The following is an 18,514-nucleotide window of genomic DNA, read 5'->3' on the forward strand; positions in this document are numbered from 1 at the left end:
TTTTGTTTACTTTTATAGAGGGGGAAGGGAAAGAGAAAGAGGAGGAGAGAAACATCAATGTGCGATTGCCTCTCATGTGCCCCCAACCAGGGGACCTGGCTCCCAACCTGGGCATGTGCCCTAGACTGGGAATTGAACTGGCAACCCTTTGGTTTGCAGGCTGGCACTCGATCCACTGAGCCACGCCAGCCAGGGCAGAAAATGCTGTCTTAATTAGCATAATTACAGCAATGTGCAAGGCCAGGATAGTGGTAGTCAATCTTGGATGCTCATTGGAGTCAGTTTTTCAATTTTAAAAAATATACAGATATCTTGTGAATCAGATTTTGCAGTTGGGGTTTTAGATATGCAACTAAATTTAAGACTGTTGGCATCAAATTGGAATGATTTAGTGTGAGTTAATTAGGTCTTGCGTATTATATAAGGGACATTAAATTAGTATTTGCTTCTTTGGACAGTACCCTTTCTGAGAGCTCTGAGTACTTAGTACAATACTTGTTGCTTTTAGAGTCTATTCTTTGTTAAGGTCCTTGATCTATAATGATTAGGAAATGAATGATTCTTTTGCTTCTCAGTGGAAATGCCCTCTAAACTTCTAGATTAATATTTAAATAGGGTTTGGCAAATGACTAGAAGAAGATGTTCTTTCATTTCAAGGTTGGTGAGTTCTGGAGCCTGGTAAAGTTGCACTTATGCCTGACATACTGTTAGAATTTGGAATATTTTATTACCAGTATCTAGTCAGTCGAATTGACAGACTAATGGACACTGATAGCCTTTTGTCCATTTTCTTTTCTGTTATGCAGTTTATTTTCTTCTTTAAAAATATTTATTTATTTTTACAGCGAGGGGAAGGGGGTGAATAAGAGAGGGAGAGAAACATCGCTGCGCAAGAGAAACATCCACTATTGCCTCTCAGACCGGAGACCTGGCCTGCAGCCCATCGGGCTGGTGACCTTTCAGATGATACCCAGTCCACTGAGCCACGCCAGTCAGGGCTTCTCCTCTTTTTTTTTTGAAGTGAACTTTTTTAAGTCAGCAGAGTTTCTTGTGTGCAAATGAGTAAGTCAAATTCTGCTTCTGTTGTTATTATCAAGGATTATTAGGATTACTGTAAGCTTCCTAAAATCTAAAAAATGTGTGCTACAGAAGTAAATGTGTTAACATATTCTTTTTTTTTTTAAAGATTTTATTTATTTATTTATCTTTAGAGGGGAAGGGAAGGAGAGAGGGAGAGAAACATCAATGTATGGTTGCCTTTTGTGTGTCCCCTGCTGGGAGTTGGCCTGCAGGGAACCAGCCTGCAACCCAGGCATGTGCCCTGACGGGGAATCGAACCGCGATCCTCTGGTTCACAGGCCCGCACTCAATCCACTGAGCTACACCGGCCAGGGTCCATATTCTTTAGTGTATAATGAAAGGGTTCCTTGATTTGAATCTGAATTTTTTCACTAGTTAGCATTTTATCAGATCCTAAGCCATTGTGGCACTCTGAGGTTATAAGGGACTCAAGCTTCCTTTGTATTAAAAATTTAAAAAAATTTTTTGACATTTCATAGTTGACATTTGACATTTCATATTACAGTTGACATTTCATATTTATATTAGTTTCAGCTGTACAGCATAGTGGTTAAGTGGTTAGACAACTACATAATTTACGAAGTGATTTCCCCATAAATCTAATACCCATCTGGCATCATATATAGTTATTACAATATTATTCACCATATTCCCTTTGCTGTACTTTACACCCCATGATTATTTCGTTAACTACCAATTTGTACTTCTTAATCCCATCACCTTTTAAAAAATATTTTATGAATATTGAATTGCATGTTCTTTTAAAAAATATCTATTTTTTTCTCCAATTTTTTTTATTTAATTATTTTTGAAGTACAGTTTTTTGTCTATTACTCCCATCCCATCCCACCCCCCTTATCTATTTATCTTTAGAGGGGAATGGAAGGAGAGAGGAAGAGAAACATCAATGTATGGTTGCCTCTCGTGCATCCCCTGCTGGGAACTGGCCTTGCAACCCAGGCATGTGCCCTGACTGGGAATCGAACCTCGATCATCTGGTTTGCAGGCCTGCGCTCAGTCCACTGAGCTACACCAGCCAGGGCCCCATCACCTTTTTTACCTAGCCCTTCAACTCCCCTCCCATCTGGCAACCCCCAGTTTGTTCTCTGTATCTGTATGAGTCTTTTTGTTTTGTTCTTTTGTTTTATTCTTTAGACTGTCCAGATGAAATCATATGGTATTGTCTTTCTCCCTGACTTATTTCAAGCATAATACCCTCTAGGTCCATCTGTGTTGCACAAGTGATAAGACTTCATTCCTTTTATGCTCCAGTAATATTCTGTTGTATATATGTACCACATCTTTTTTTTGACACACCAATATATTTATTTAATACATTCATCATAGAGGTTCGGCCAAAGAATTTAAAAACCAGAAACAAAAACAAATATGACACCACAACTGAAGATACTGAGTCATACACAGAAATCAAGGCAAAGACAGGCCAATTGAGGGGAAAAAAAGAGACACTACAAGGAAAGAGGTTACACAGCCCTGGTCAGGATTCTTGGCTGGAGACCTGCTCTGTGTAGGTTTCTTACAGGTGCTTGTTGGAGGCGGTGGGGCTTTTCCAGAGCTCACAGCATGTGTGTTCAAGGGGGTATCGATGTTGAGTTCTCCCAGCGGGCTCTGGATGGGGAGAGTGGGATGGTCCTGGTACAGGACAGACCACTTGTCCTTTAGGATGTCCAGGCAGATGTTACCCTGGGTGACCACGTTGGGGTGGCTAGCAGAGCATGAGGAATTTTGCCTTTGGTGTGTTGTGTGCGCAGCCACTGGGGAACTGGGGGAAGCTTATACCTCAGTCTTCATATGCTGTGCCAGCTGCTCCATGGATGGTTTCTGCCCATTTGAAAAGGTTGTCTGAGTCAGGAAAGGCAGAAATGCCTTTGTCCTCAGACATTATGAGTGTTGTCAGCTCCTGCAGTAACCTCTTGCCCATGGGACCTGGGCAGCGCCCCTGTCGGGCTCACCTCCTGTATGAGCAGTGGCGATGCTGGCTGCGGGGTTGCAGTCCTGGAAGGCCATCTGGGCAGCGCTGGCAGAGACACAGGAGCTCCGAGAACACAGCCATAACTACTGTACCAAATCTTTATCTAATGGCCAGTCTACTGATGGGCACTTGGGTTGCTTCCGTGTCTTGGCTTTTGTGAATAATGCTGCATTGAACATAGGGGTGCATATATTCTTTCAAAGTACTGTTTTGTATTTCTTTGGATATGTGTCCAGAAATGGAATTGCTGAATAGTAAGGTAGTTCCATTTTTAACTTTCTGAGGAACCTCCATCCTGTTTTCATAGTAGATGCAGCAGTTTGCAGTCCCACCGTCAGTGCAGGAGGGCTCCTTTTTCTTCACATCCTCACCAACGCTTGCTTGTTGGTTTATTGATGATGGCCATTCTGACCGGTGTGAGGTGGTATCTCATTGTGGTTTTAATTTGAATTTCTTCGGTGATTACTGACGTTGAGCAGCAAGCTTCTATCTCTTGAGCATGCCCCTGAAGGTCAAGTGAACTTCCTGGTCCAAGATGGCTGCTTTGGCTCTAGCTTATGTTTGTGTTCTAGTTTAGCAGGAAGGGAAGTGGGGAAGACAAACAGATGCTTCCTCTCTTAAAGGTCACTTGACAGAAGATTCATATGTCACTTTTACTTTTATTGAGGAGAGCGAGGAGGCACAAAAACTGAGGGGCAACTGGCAGCCTCTGGCGCACGGGATTTTTATGAGGATGTCCTGTCAGAATGATGGGCTTATAATGGGTGCTTTGTCAGTGGTGATTTGTTTTGAAATTTAGAATTTTAAACACTTTTTGCCTAGTTCCTTTTTTTGTGGTATGCAGCCTGGAGCTTTAAGGAAGAGAGGGTGACAGCTATTCCTGTTGAGACAAACAGCCTCTTTCTAAATGAGCTTTAATCTTTCCGAGCACACAGATAACTGGCATGAGACAGTTAAACAGCAATTCATTAAAACTAAAACAAAAGAAGTCTGTTATATATTTGCTAGCTGAAGGTAGTGAATGAAGTAGGTTTCTTAAGATGTAGTTTGGGTTAAATGCTTCTGATAGAAACCTACACACCCACATGTAAAAGAATTTTAAACAGTATAATTGAGTCATAACCTAAATAACAGAATTATATTTTAATAGTACATTATATTCAACTTTAAGACACCCAGTAATTCACCAGTAAAGTCTTTGTTAGATATGTCAAAGAATGTAGAAATACCTAGTAATGAACTAAGAAAATAGTGGAAATGAATATAGGGTGAATAAGAGATTTTCAGCTATTTGTTCTCCCTACATCCAAGTTCATTTCTGTAAGATTAGTTTAACTCTGGTATGTTTTCATTTTTATATTAATTATTTTGAAATACAATTTCCCATTATTTAACTTGTCTGAGTAGATACGAATATTGGAATAAATTATAGAAATAAACATGGAAGATAAAAATATACATAGGAAAAGAAATATTTCTGTGGTGCTTTGGTTTCTTTCTTTTGTGTTATTATAGAAATTATTTGACATAGTGAAAGAAAATTTAGCTCTATATTTGATATTTTCTGTTTTCATAATGGAACAGATTTAAAAGCTTTCTTGTATCTTTAGGTGTAAGAAATTAGATACATAAAAATTCCTACCTACAAAGGAGGATCTGTGCCCTTTGAAAGACAAAATTCAGGATTTACCTAAGAATTTGAGGCTTGAGGACACCTCAAGCTACATAAGTATTGTGTTAGAACAATATATATATATATTTTCACTTGGGGCATTTAATGATTTCCCTTCCATGTGGCTTCAAGCTACCAGCACACAAGCCCCACCAACACTCTTAATCTTCTCCTCAGTTCTTCTGCTGAAGAATTTGACCTTCACAATGACAAGCTGCTTTGGGAGCTTTACCTTCCCCAGAACTTTGTAGTAGCCCAATTGCACCACCTCAATCATGGGAGTGGCTCCGGTCTTGTTTTTGGCAGCATTGACCTGTGTCTGCTCACTGACCAAGGTCCGCAGTTTATCCAGGTTGACAGTGGGGCAGAAACTCTGGCTCCTCTTTAAGTGGTTATGCCTTATACCAACTTTCCCAAAGTAACCTGGGTGATACTTGTCGAAGTTGATCCTGTGATGATGCAAGCCACCAGCATTACCTCGGTGTCCTGGGTGCTTCCTGTGCTTGCCGATGTGGCGGTGGCCATGGCTCACGTGGCCCCTAAGTTTCTGGGTCTTCTTCAGTCTGAATGGCATGTTGGTGGCAGAGACTCAAAAAAAAAAAAGAACAATATATTTGCCAGTCTTTCTCTGTTTTAATAATATTTTAGGATTTATTACATTGAATTTTCTTTTTTTTAAGGTTTTATTTATGTATTTTTAAGAGTGGGATGGGGTGGAGAGGGAGGGAGAGAGAGAGAGAGAGTGAGAGAGAAACAGAGTGTGTGGTTGCCTCTTGCATTCTCCCTACTGGGGACCCACCCGGAAAGCCAGGCATGTGCCCTGACTGGGAATCAAACCAGCAACCCTTTGGGGCCCTGGCTGGTGTAGCTCAGTGGATTGAGCTCGGGCCTGCGAACCAGACGATCGCGGTTCAATTCCCAATCAGGGCACATGCCTGGGTTGCAGGCCAGTTCCCAGCAGGGGACACATGAGAGGCAACCATACATTGATATTTCTCACCTTCTCTCCCCTTCCCTTCTAAATATAAATAAATAAAATCTTTAAAAAAACAAACAAACAAAAAAACCTAGCAACCCTCTGGTTCACAGGTCAGCGCTTAATCCACTGTGCCACACCAGCCAGGGCTGCTTTTTCTTTCGATGAAAACTTTATTTCTTTATATATATATAATTTTTCAAGATTTTATATATTTATCTTTAGAGGGGAAGGGGAGAGGGAAATAATCAATGTATGGTTGCCTCTCGTGCATCCCCTCCTGGGAACTGGCCTGCAACCCCAGCATGTGCCCTGACTGGGAATCAAACTGCAATCCCTTGGTTCTCAGACCCATGCTCAATCCACCGAGCTACACCAGCCAGGGCTCTGTATTCTGTATTTTTATTTATTATTCATGATGATGAAAATCTCTTTAAGAAGTAGAAATGTTCCTACTTTAGTTTTCATTTAAATAACATTTCAGGATGACAGAAGTGATCTTATTAGAGAAGCAAATTATTTTTTTTCTCTTCATTTCATTTTCAGTATTTATGTTCTGACATTGTCATTGGAATTATGTTTCCATGGAAAATAATTAGTAAATATTTCTGCTGTTTTAGTTATCTATATTTGTGAGTTACCTATATTTGTGTAATTGAGATTTGTTCTAGTAGGAATAAATATATTTTGATTATGGGAGTAATTTATATGATTGTATTATGTAAAGAAAAAGTAAATTGCCAGCGAAGCATTTAAATAATAAATTAGGATTTGTAAGGAAAAATTAAGGCTCTCTTAAAAAAGACAGAACTTTGGTATCTAATTTAGAGATTCTTGACCTTTTACCAGTACTTTTCATTCCCTTTTAATTGTAGATTATTTTAATATTTTGGATAATAATATTGTAATTCTGGGCAGAAGTTTCCCAGCTTTCCATGTACCTTTTTTCTTTTTCCTTAACTGCTTGGTCTGCTTCTAACATCTTCTCTTTGGGGTTATTTTACTTCTTAATCTCTTCCTCCCTAAAATTGATTAACTAGACTTTTTAAAACTCCAAGATCCTGTTTGAACTTTTTATTTAACCTAGTCCATGATTAGGGCAGAAATAGTCCCATATCTTTAAAAAAATCTTTCTAGAAATAAGAGCCCTTATTGTTACTAATGACTTTCTTTTAGGCACATTAGGGAATTATGAGGGGGAAATCTTAGCAGTAAAGAATTGTCAGAGAAGTTTGAAATGTAATTGATACGAGAGATAGTATTACAGAAGAACTTTCTTCCCTTTGATGGTATTGGTTATTGTTATTTGGTGTACATTTAAAAAACTTTTTTAAACAAGATTTTATGTATTTATTTTTAGAAAGATGGGAAGGGACGGAGAAAGAGAGGGAGAGAAACATCGATGTGTGAGAGGTAAATGAACTGGCTGCCTCTTGCGCATGCCCCCAACCAGGAACCTGGCCTGCAACGCAGGCCTGTGCCCGGGCTGGGAACCAAACCAGCAACCTTGTGATTTACAGGTCAGTGCTCAATCCACTGAGCCAAACCAGCCAGGGCTAAAAAACATTTTTTTCTTCTAACTCTTTCTCTCTCAGAATAATAATCTTGTTAGGAAAATGTATGAATTAGTAGGCTATTCAGGTTCTCCCAGAATCAAGGGACACTCCAGACCAGCAGTGTCCAATAGAACTTTCTGCGATGACGGAAACATTTTCTCTGTTTACATTGTCCAGTGTGGCAGCCACTAGCCATGTGTAGCTTTGAGTACTTCAAATGTGGCGAGTGAGATTGAGGAACTAAATTGCTAAATTGTATTTAATTTTAATTAACTTAAATTTATTTATTTATTTTTAAAAAATATTTTATTTATCTTTTTAGAGGGGAAGGGAAGGAGAGAGGAAAGAAACATCAATGTATGGTTGCTTCTCGTGCATCCCCTGCAGGGAACTGGCCCCTGCGGGAAACTGGCCAGCAACCCAAGCATGTGCCCTGACTGGGAATCGAACCGCGATTGTCTGGTTCGCAGGTCTGTGCTCAATCCACTGAGCTACATCAGCCAGGGCTTAATTAACTTAAATTTATATTTAAATAGCTGCGTGTGGCTAGTGCTTGCCATATTGGACAGCATAGTTCCAGATTATCCATTCAATCAGCAAGTATTTTTTTGAACACTCAGTGATACGGTTTAACGTTGTATCAGGTGCCAGAGATACTAGGACCCAGCAGTGTGGTGGGGGCAGAGAGGCAGATGTAGTATAGAGTGATAGTTGCTGTGTGACATAGAAGCACAGGCTTCCTCAGCAGCACAGATACCAGTTCTTACCCAGTCCGGGCTGATGGTGGTTCGCATTAGGTGTGTTCTTATGTGAAAAGTCTGATGTTAAATATGCCCTTGTATTGTACACAGGTAGTGAACTTCAGTCAGTTTTTACTGTTACAACATCACCGAGGGATACGGAACTATTTTGCCATTGTTTTTAAGTGTTTGGGGTCAGCTCTGGTATATCTGTGATTTAACTCTGGACCTTGCATATAGAATTGATAGGTTTTCATTCATTTGTGATGAGATTACTTTTATTTCTTTTGCGAAAATATGTACAATAGAAGCATAAATCGTCAATGCTACAGTTTGACTAAAGTGATTATTACTTCAGTGGGTTATAGTTAAGGGCAGTTTCTGAAGTCATGTCTTTTTTTTTTTTTAGGAACTTCTTTTTTAATTTAATTTAATTGTCGTTCAAGTATAGTTTTCTGCCTTTTACCCCCATCTCGGCACCCCCCAGCCCTCCCCACCTCCCTCCCGTTTTCACCCCCTCTGAGGTCCTGTCTTGATCTTCAATAACATTTCACGTGTTATAAAGTACTGGAAAAGAGGCTGCCTTGGTTCTGTGATTCTTGGCTGTATATATTGTGGAGATTTTAGGGTCAGACTTTGAGGGTTTGGGGATTAAGTTTCAGAGATGAGGGAATGCCTGGTCTGTTCTTAAAGGATCTGGAGGTCCCTTCGGTTTGATCTCTTCAGAACTTTCTCAACCATGTAGATCTTGGCTCGGGAAAGGAGGAACTTAGGAATTCTGTCTTTTGCTCTGAGTGCATTTGTGCATTTTTTGCGCTTATTCTGGTCATTATTTTCCTAGAGGTTACTCTTGAGGAATTTCAGTCAGTGTGACGCATGTACATGACAGACTGAAGAGCTTTAACTTTTATCCTCGGGACAGACTTGATAAGTGTAAACCCACAGGCAGCTTAAATGGATCGCATTAATCAGTAAGTAACTTGTTCTTGGGCTGTTTTGACGTTTATTTCACTGTGATTTTTTTATAAAAAGAGCTTGGGTTTTAATGTGTTGGTATGGTTTTGCTGAACTGCGTGGTACACTGGGCTATTTCTGGTATAATTAGGTGTAATGGAAGAGGGAACAATTTTACTACATATTAATCTAAACAGAGTTTGTGGTGTATTGATTTGAGAGAGGGAGATAGAAAGACAGACAGTGATTTTTCTTGTTCACTTATTTCTGCATTTACTGGTTAATTGTCATATATGCCCTGACCAGGGATTGAATCTGCAACTATGGCATATTGGGATGTTGCTCTAACCAGCTGAGCTCCCTGGCCAGGGTGTCTGTCATGCAGCAGCTAGGAATGATCGACTGGAGGGGGCATAAAGCAAGGCCCCTGCCATTACAGTCTAATAAACAACTTAAAACAGGAGGCTGAAAACAAGAGGGAGACATGTCTCACGCGTTGACCCAGCATTCCTTAGCCCAGTGTGATAAGATTGCCAGGTGTTCAAAACTTCACAAACAAAACTAAGTGCAGGAGGAAGGGAGCCCTTGAAATTCTGTATGTATCATCTTTACCAGCTAGGAAGGAAAGCCTTTATAACTGTCCCAAGGTCTGGAAGGGAGAGGAGGATGGGGAACCTAGAAACTGACTAAAGTATGTAACCCTTGAACCCCAATAACGGTGCACTCAAATTAGCTGAGTGCCTACTTCTAGCCAGGTGCTTGTGTATAGAACAAACTCACTAACAATTTTATTTCCTTTCTACACGGGGCATTCAGACTAGATAGGTACCTGCTTGCAGCTTTGTGCTCATAATGTGTTTCACAAATAAATTTGCTATCTCATTTCCACTCTGTGTTGTCTCTCTCCTGAACTCTTCTCTTGTGAGCCAGACAAGAACCTAGGAGAGGCATCCCCCTGACTGGGATCTCCCTGGTAACAAGTTTGGTTTTTAATTTGTTGGATTAATGAGTGTCATTGTCAGGCCATAAATACATGCCCCAGGTAATTAGAATTCTGACAGTGTAGATGTTTTCATTCTAGGAACTTTCCTTGTAATCGTCTTTGCAGTGGACATCTTTATTGCAAGCATTTTTGCCACTCACATTTTTTAGTGCATAACTAGTTGACCATAGGCAATTTTGCTACAAAAAAGGTAAAATTACAAAAATAAAAGAGGAACATTAAAAAGGACATTACAAAATGAAAAGGACTTTATTTTGAAATACAACATATTTTGATACATTTAAAATGTGTTTAAATTTATGGCAATTCTGCAGAAATAGCTGATTTTATTTTGTGGATTGTACCTAAGCACCTGTCTCTATGCCATGCGGAATGTGGGTTCCCCTCTACACTCTCAGAGAGAGCCCGTGGCACCGCTGCCTCCTCCCAGTGTAGGGTGTTTCGAAATAAGAAAACAACCTGGGGCAGATAATCATCAGGAAGAAATGGTAACTATTTTAAGACCATCACCCCATATGTTTACTTGTTACTGGGTAGACAATTATGAGGGTTAGCAAAGATTTATACATACGAAAATGGGAGTAACTGCAAGAACTTTGTCAATGGAGAAGGGAATCCAAACAAGACAACCCCAAACTGTCAGTCAGTTACTTTATCTTTTTTATGGCAAAACTGCCTGTGGCCAGTAAGTTGGGTAGTGAGAATCCTTGCAGTAAAGATGTCTATGCAAAGACGCTACGGGGAAAGTATTGGACACCCTTTTGTTTATCCCTTCATTTTCTTTTCAAGATTTTATTTATTTATTTTTAGAGAGGAGAAGAAGAGGGAGAGAAACATTAATGTGTGGTTGCCTCTTGCACATCCCTCTGTTGAGGACCTGGCTCACAACCCAGGCATGTGCCCTAGACTGGGAATCAAACTGGTCACTCTTTGGTTCGCAGGCTGCCACTCAGTCCACTGAGCTACATTGGCAAGGGCCATTCCTTCATTTTTTATTTTTAAAAAGATTGAATTTGGGACCTCTCCCTAGATGGAGGCATAGGTGGAAACACTGTGCCTTCTCCCACAACCAAATTTGAATACAACAAAGGTTTGGAGAACAAAGACACAGCCAAAGAACAGAAAATTGAATTATTATCTGCAGTCGGAAGTCCGACTGCATCTAACCGTTCAACGGGGACGGTGAGAGGGGCGGAGCCAGCAGTGGAGCAGGGTCGGGCAGGACAGATCCCCCGACCTAGGCACACAAGTGGCCTAGACCCAGTCAGGGTGTGGGGCAGACTGACCGTAGTCGCACATTTGCACACAGTGAGATGGACCACGCAGGCCCCAGGGGGCGAACCTAGTGATGGAGGGCTGAGGGCGGTGGTGCACTTGCGTGCAATGGAACAAAACGCGCGGGCCCCGGTGACGGTGGCAGCTGTGGCACCTGTGGGGGCCACGGTGGGAGGCGGCAGACTGGATGCCATTGCTCCTCTTTGACCCCGCCCCCACATACAGTGTCACAACCCAGCGACCGAGTTGCCCTGCTCTGGTGAACACCTAGGGCTCTGATCCTGCTACGGAACAGGCACAAACAGCCCAAAATATGCCGCAAGAAGAACTCAAAGTCCCAGAGCCGATAATTCTAAGTGAAAAAGAGATAGCGAACCCCTCAGATGCACAGTTCGTTTATCAGGATGCTCACAGAACTGGTTGATTATAGTCACAAATTAGAGGAACATATGAAGGCTAAACTAATTGAAATGAAGGGAGATGTCCAGGAAATAAATAGTGATGGAAAGGAAACTGAGACTCAAATTAATGGGATGAACCAGAAGGAAGAATGAAACATCGAACCAGAAAGGAATGAAGAAATGAGAATTCAAAAAAATGAGGAGAGGCTTAGGAACCTCCAGGACATCTTTAAACGTTCCAACATCCGGATTATAGGGGTACCAGAAGGGGGAAAGAAACAGCACGAGTGGAAAACTTATTTGAACAAATAGTAAAGGAGAACTTCCCCAGTCTGGCAAAGGAAATAGACTTCCAGGAAATCCAGGAAGCCCAGAGAGTCCCAAAGAAGTTGGACCCAAGAAGGAACACACCAAGGCACATCATAATTACATTAGCCAAGACTAAAATGAAGGAGAGAATCCTAGAAGCAGCAAGAGATAAGGGGACAGTCACCTACAAAGGAGTGCCCATCAGACTGTCAGAGGATTTCTCAAAAGAGACCTTATAGGCAAGAAGGGGCTGGAAAGAAGTATTCCAAGTCATGAAATCCAAAGACCTACAGCTAAGATTGCTTTATCCAGCAAAACTTTCCTTTAGAATGGAAGGACAGATAAAGTGCTTCTCAGGTCAAATTCAAGGAGTTCATCATCACCAAGCCCTTATTATATGAAATGCTAAAGGGACTTATGTAAGAAAAAGAAGATGAAAAATATGAACAGTGAAAGGACAGCAAACTCACAGTTATTAACAACTACATCTAAAACAAAAGCAAACCTAGAGGACAGCTAGATCAGGAGTGGAACCATAGAAATGAAGAATACATGGAGGGTTAGCAACAGGGGAGTGGGAGGAGTAGAAGAGGGGAGAAGGTACAGAAAATAGCATAGATGGTAGGTAGAAAATAGATAAGGGGGAGGGCAAGAATAGTGAGGGAAATATAGAATCTAAAGAACTTGAGACACATGGTTATAAACTAAGGGGGGGAGAATAGTGGGGGAGAGAGTGTGCGGGTGGAGGGGAATGAAGGGGGGGAATAGAACAACTAATGGTATAATCAATAAAATATATTTAAAAAAGAAATATAGAATCTAAAGAACTTGAGACATGTGGACATAAACTAAGGGGGGAGAGTGGGTGGAGGGGAATGAAGGGGGGAATAGAACAACTGTAATGGTATAATCAATAAAATATATTTAAAAAAGATTGAATTTGGATTTGGTTACAGATTAACTTAGCTAATATCTTTAAACTGTTCATGTAAGATTCAGATTCAAGTCAAACTTAATACTTTTGAGGTACGTTGTGTTCAGTTTTGATTGTTTAAAGATCATTTTCTGGTAGAATATATGAGCCACTGCTATAATTTTAGATTTTTTAGTAGCCATGTTATAAAAGTAAAAAGGCTGAAATTAACTTTAGTAATTAAAATTAATTACTAAAATTATTATACCAGTATATTATAATATACCAGTATATCATTATGATACTTATTAGTGAGATATAATATTTTACACTTTTTCTTTATTCTAAGTCTTTGCACTTCGGTATTTATTTTACATTTAAAGCACTTCTCACGTGATTTCTCTCTTTCATCAGAGGCCATTTACCCTGAATTTGGGATTTTTTTTAGTCTGATATATTTTTTTAGATATTTACTGCATATTTATATTTGAGTTACCCAAAACTTTTTAGAATATATTAGAATTATTAAATTGCAGTTGCTACGTGTGTATTTTTTCAGCCTGTGAGTTATTTTCTGAGCTTCCAACTTTGTATTTCTGGATAGAGTTATTAAGTCTTATTTTCAATGATAAATAGGAACATTTAGTTTGAAAGAGCTAATCTGTTATTAACTGATATTTTGAACTCTTAAGATTTTTACCTCCTAAAAGGCAGGGATCAGATCATTTTACATTTTTCCCTCAGTGAGGTAAAATTCTTGTGTGAGACTTTATTAAATATGGCCTGTTCACTGTTAATATGCATAAGCATAGAAGCAAGTGACATGGAAATCCACAGTGGGAATCTACAAGTACAGTTCAAGGACTGAGGATATGCATATGGTGATACTGATCTTAAGGATCTAAATTCTGATGTCTCTTATCTGTAAATGAAAATAGTAGTGCTTACGTTGTTCGGATGATGAGGAGGGCTAGAGTGTAAAAGTGCCTTGAACTTTCCTGGGTACTTTATTTTCAGCATACCTGATATTTTTCAAATCTCGGTGTTTGTAGCCTTTGGGTTTAAATAGCTGTGTGAAAGCTTGGTCATTTATTAGCCTCTTTTTAAACTGTGGCAGAAGATGGTGGAGTGGACTATGTGAGCTAGAAGCTCTTCCTTTTTTATTTTTAATCCTCTGAAAGGTAGTAGGTAAGGCTATGTGGTTCTTGATTGCTGTGTTCACGTTCCTGTTAGTAGCAGTGATACTATAAACTAGTATGGCACTGACACCAACCGTGAAGAAAGAAGGGTTTGTGCCTGACAGTAACCCCGTCTGTCAAGGCAGTATTATTTAACTCTGGGAAATGATCATTTTATGTTTAATAGGATTTTCCCATCTGAAAGAAATACAATAAGTGTTCCAGATGGACAATTTGGAAGCTGTAAAAGATGTGAAGAAGAAAAATCAACTATAATTCCATTGTACAGAGAGAACCTTTGTTTGGATTCAGTATTACCCTTTACGTTTATTTCGTTCTCTTTTAATTGTGTCAGTCCCTCCATAGTGTTCCAAGCCATACACTGGGTGAGCAGTGTCAGAGTTAACAGGAAGGGTTTAAGAAGGATGTTTGGGAGATGGTAAAACTTCACTGGATGCTTTTTAAATGTAAAAGAGCCCTGGCTGGGTAGCTCTCTTGGTTAGAGCATCATCACCAATGTGCCAAGGTTGTGCGTTTGGTTTCTGGTCACTGTGCATACAAGAAGCAACCAATTAATGCATAGAAACAAGTGGATCAACAAATAAGTCATGTCCCTCCCTTCCTCCCTCTAGAATCAGTTAAAAAAAAGGTATTAACTGTAAGAAGCAATATTTTTTACTTTTACGGTCAGATCTAGTGGAATGAATTATATAATGTGTAAGATGTCTGTTTTCATAAGAGATTTTATTTGGTGATTTTTAGAGAGAGGAGAAGGGAGTGAGAGTTCTCAGGCCCATGCTCAGTCCACTGAGTTACACCAGCCAGGGCTTTCTTTTTATTTTTTTAAAATATATTTTATTGATTATACCATTACAGTTGTTCTATTCCCCCCCTTCATTCCCCTCCATCCTGCATACCCCCTCCCCCATCATCCCCCCCTTTAGTTTATGACCACATGTCTCAAGTTCTTTAGATTCTATATTTCCTCTACTATTCTTGCCCTCCCCCTATCTACTTTTTACCTACCATCTATGCTACTTATTTTCTGTACCTTCTCCTCCTCCCACTCCCGTTGCTAACCCTCCATGTGTTCTTCATTTCTGTGGTTCCTACTCCTGATCTAGATGGACTCTTGGTTTGCTTTTGTTTTAGGTGTGGTTGTTAATAACTGTGAGTTTGCTGCCCTTTCACTGTTCATATTTTTAATCTCCTTTTTCTTAGATCAGTCCCTTTAACATTTCATATAATAAGGGCTTGGTGATGATGAACTCCTTGAATTTGACCTTATCTGAGAAGCACTTTATCTGTCCTTCCATTCTAAATGAAAGCTTTGCTGGATAGAGCAATCTTGGTTGTAGGTCTTTGGATTTCATGACTTAGAATACTTCTTTCCAGTCTCTTCTCACCTGTAAGGTCTTTTGAGAAATCCACTGACAGTCTGATGGGCACTCCTTGGTAGGTGACTATTCCCTTATCTCTTGCTACTTCTAGAATTCTCTCCTTCATTTTAATCTTGGCTAATGTAATTATGATGTGCCTTGGTGTGTTCCTTCTTGGGTCCAACTTCTTTGGGACTCTCTGAGCTTCCTGGATTTCCTGGAAGTCCATTTCCTTTGCCAGATTGGGGAAGTTCTCCTTTATTATTTGTTCAACTAAGTTTTCCACTCGTGGCTGTTCCTCTTCCCCTTCTAGTACCCCTATAATTTGGATGGTGGAACGTTTAAAGATGTCCTGGAGGTTCCTAAGCCTGTCCTCATTTTTTTTGAATTCTTGTTTCTTCAATCTTTTCTGGTTGGATGTTTTGTTCTTCCTTCCGGTCCATTCCATTGATTTGAGTCCCAGTTTCCTTTCCATCACTGTTGGTTTCCTGTGCACTTCCCTTCATTTCAATTAATTTAACCTTCATATGTTACTCTAATTTGTGACTAAAATTAACCAGTTCTGTGAGCATCCTGATCACCAGTATTTTGAATTGTTCCTCTGAGAGGTTCGCTATTTCCTGGTTGCTTAGAGTTACTGGCTCTGGGGCTTTGAGTTCTTGAGCCATGTTTTGGACTGTTCATGCCTGTTATGTATGAGGAGTGGAGCCCTAGGTTTTCACCGGGTGAGGGCAACTCAGTTGCTCTGTTGTGATGCTGTATGCGGGGGCGGGGTCAAAGGAAAGCAATGGCTGTCCCCTCTGCTGCCTCCCGCTGCCGGGCCCACGTGGTCCGTCCCGGGCCCACGTGGTCCGTCCCACTGCGTGCGAATGTGCAACCACGGTCAGCCCGCCACCCCTCGTCCTCACTGGGTTTGTGATGCTACACTGGCTTCCCCCGTGCCTGGGTTGGGGGATCTTTCCTGCCTGACCTTGCTCCACTGCTGGCTCCGCCCCTCTTACCGGTCCGATTGAATGGTTTGTTGTTGTTGGACTTCCGTATAGTTCAGTTTTCTGTTCTTTGGCTGTGTCTTTGTTTATTAAACCTTTGTTGTATTCAAAGTTGGTTGTGGGAGAAGGCACAGTATTTCCACCTACGCCTCCATCTTGGCGGCAGTCACCATTAAAGTATTCTTGCTAGGAGAATAGGGTGGTCTTATGCCTAGGTAGGGTTAAAAAATTCATTCCTTTGTTCTTTTTTTTTTTTAAAAAGATTTTATTTCTTTAATTTACCTTTAGAGGGGAAGGAGAGAGGGAGAGAAACATCAATGTATGGTTGCCTTTTGTGCGTCCCTTGCTGGTAGTTAGCCTGCAAGGAACTGGCCTGCAACCCAGGCATGTGCCCTGACTGGGAATCGAACCGCGGTCATCTGGTTCGCAGGTCCGCATTCAATCCACTGAGCTACGCCAGCCAGGGCCATTCCTTTGTTCTTTTATTCAACAAACACTTACTGTATACCAGCTCTGTCCCAAGCATTGTATTAAGAGCTGAGTAAGGATAGAGCAGTGAATAAAAAAATAAGCCTTGCTTGCCCTGGCTGGTGTGGCTCAGTGGATTGAGTGCTGACCTGCAAACCAAAGGGTCACTGGTTTGATTTCCAGTCAGGGCACTTGCCTGTATTGCGGGACAGATCCCTGGTTAGGGGTATGCAGTGGCAACTGCACACTGATGTTCTTTCCCGCTCTTTCTCCTTCCCCTTTCCTCTCTCTAAAATAAATAAATATAATCTTTAAAAACAAAAAGACCTGTTCTCACAAAATCTATATTGTAGCAGGATTGGAAAGATAGTACCAAATGTGTAAAGTCATACAGTGATAACTGCTTTGTGGAAAAGTAGTGCAGGATGCAAGGGGAAATTTGAACAAAATAGATGAAGGAAGCAGATCATGAAGTTGTGGGTGTCACCTGACCAGTTCTGTGCTGACGCTGGCCCTGTGCCAGCATGTTCTGGGACCTCCAGGTTCTTGACTCGTGCAGGAACAATTTCAAGGATGAGTGGCAGTGAAGGTAGGGTTATTCAGGTAGAGATGGAGAGGCTGGGACTTGGAGGCTGTAAAGGAGGTGGAAGTATACAGCTGGTTCGTCCGGGTTGTTAGCGAGTGGTCAGTGGTCTTGGGATTTTGTGTGTTTTCAGGTTTTGGGTTTTTTTTCCTGAATAACATTTTTTTTATTGATTATGTTATTACAGTTGTCCCATTTCCCCCCCTCATTCCTCCTTTATCCTGCACACCCCCTCCCACCCACACTCCCCCCTTTAGTTCATGTCCATGGGTCATGAGTTCTTTAGCTTCTACATTTCCCACACTACTATTGCCCGCTCCTGTCTGTTTTTTACCTACTGTCTATGCTACTTATTCTTTGTACCTTCTCCCCCACTTTCCTCTCCCACTCCATTTCTGTGGCTCCGCTCGGGTTTTAGCTGTCTGCTTTGTTGGCTTTTGTTTTAGGTGTGGTTTGTTAATAATTGAGTTTGCTGTCCTTTCACTGTTCGTGTTTTTATCTTCTTTTTCTTAGATAAGTCCCTTTAACATTTCATATAGTAAGGGCTTGGTGATGATGAACTCCTTGAACTTGAACTTATCTGAGAAGCACTTTATCTGTCCTTCCATTCTAAATGAAATCTTTGCTGGATAGAGCAATCTTGGATGTAGGTTTTTGGATTTCATGACTTGGAATACTTGTTTCCAGCCACTTCTTGCCTGTAAGGTCTCTTGAGAAATCCACTGACAGTTTGATGGGTACTCCTTTGTACATGGCTGTCTCCTTATCTCTTGCTGCTTCTAGAATTCTCTTCATTTTAGTCTTGGCTAATGTAATTATGATGTGCCTTAGTGTGTTCCTCCTTGGGTCCAACTTCTTTGGGACTCAGAGCTTCCTGGATTTCCTGAAATTCTACTTCCATTGCCAGACTGGGGAAGTTCTCCTTTATTATTTGTTCAACTAAGTTTTCCACTCGTGGCTGTTTCTTTCCCCCTTCTGGTACCCCTATAATTCAGATGTTGGAATGTTTAAAGATGTACTGGAGGTTCCTAAGCCTCTCCTCATT

At 40.7% G+C, this 18,514-nt stretch overlaps 2 protein-coding genes and 1 pseudogene across 2 annotated transcripts in view; 1 reads left to right on the forward strand and 2 right to left on the reverse strand.

Annotated features, from left to right (window-relative positions):
• EIF4G3 (eukaryotic translation initiation factor 4 gamma 3) overlaps nt 1–18,514 on the forward strand; it is a 294,797-nt gene that overhangs the window by 30,248 nt on the left and 246,035 nt on the right. The window lies entirely within an intron of this gene.
• LOC118977739 (ubiquitin-conjugating enzyme E2 C-like) lies at nt 2,579–3,251 on the reverse strand (annotated as a pseudogene).
• LOC118977714 (60S ribosomal protein L27a-like) lies at nt 4,844–5,319 on the reverse strand. The gene has a single exon (XM_037032697.1). The coding sequence runs from the start codon at nt 5,317–5,319 to the stop codon at nt 4,873–4,875; it is 447 nt and encodes a 148-aa protein (XP_036888592.1). The 3' UTR covers nt 4,844–4,872.

This window comes from Sturnira hondurensis, unplaced genomic scaffold (genome assembly GCF_014824575.4).
Source record: "Sturnira hondurensis isolate 20B ecotype Veracruz unplaced genomic scaffold, ASM1482457v3 Scaffold0021555, whole genome shotgun sequence".
In the NCBI taxonomy this organism is placed as follows: Eukaryota; Metazoa; Chordata; class Mammalia; order Chiroptera; family Phyllostomidae; genus Sturnira; species Sturnira hondurensis.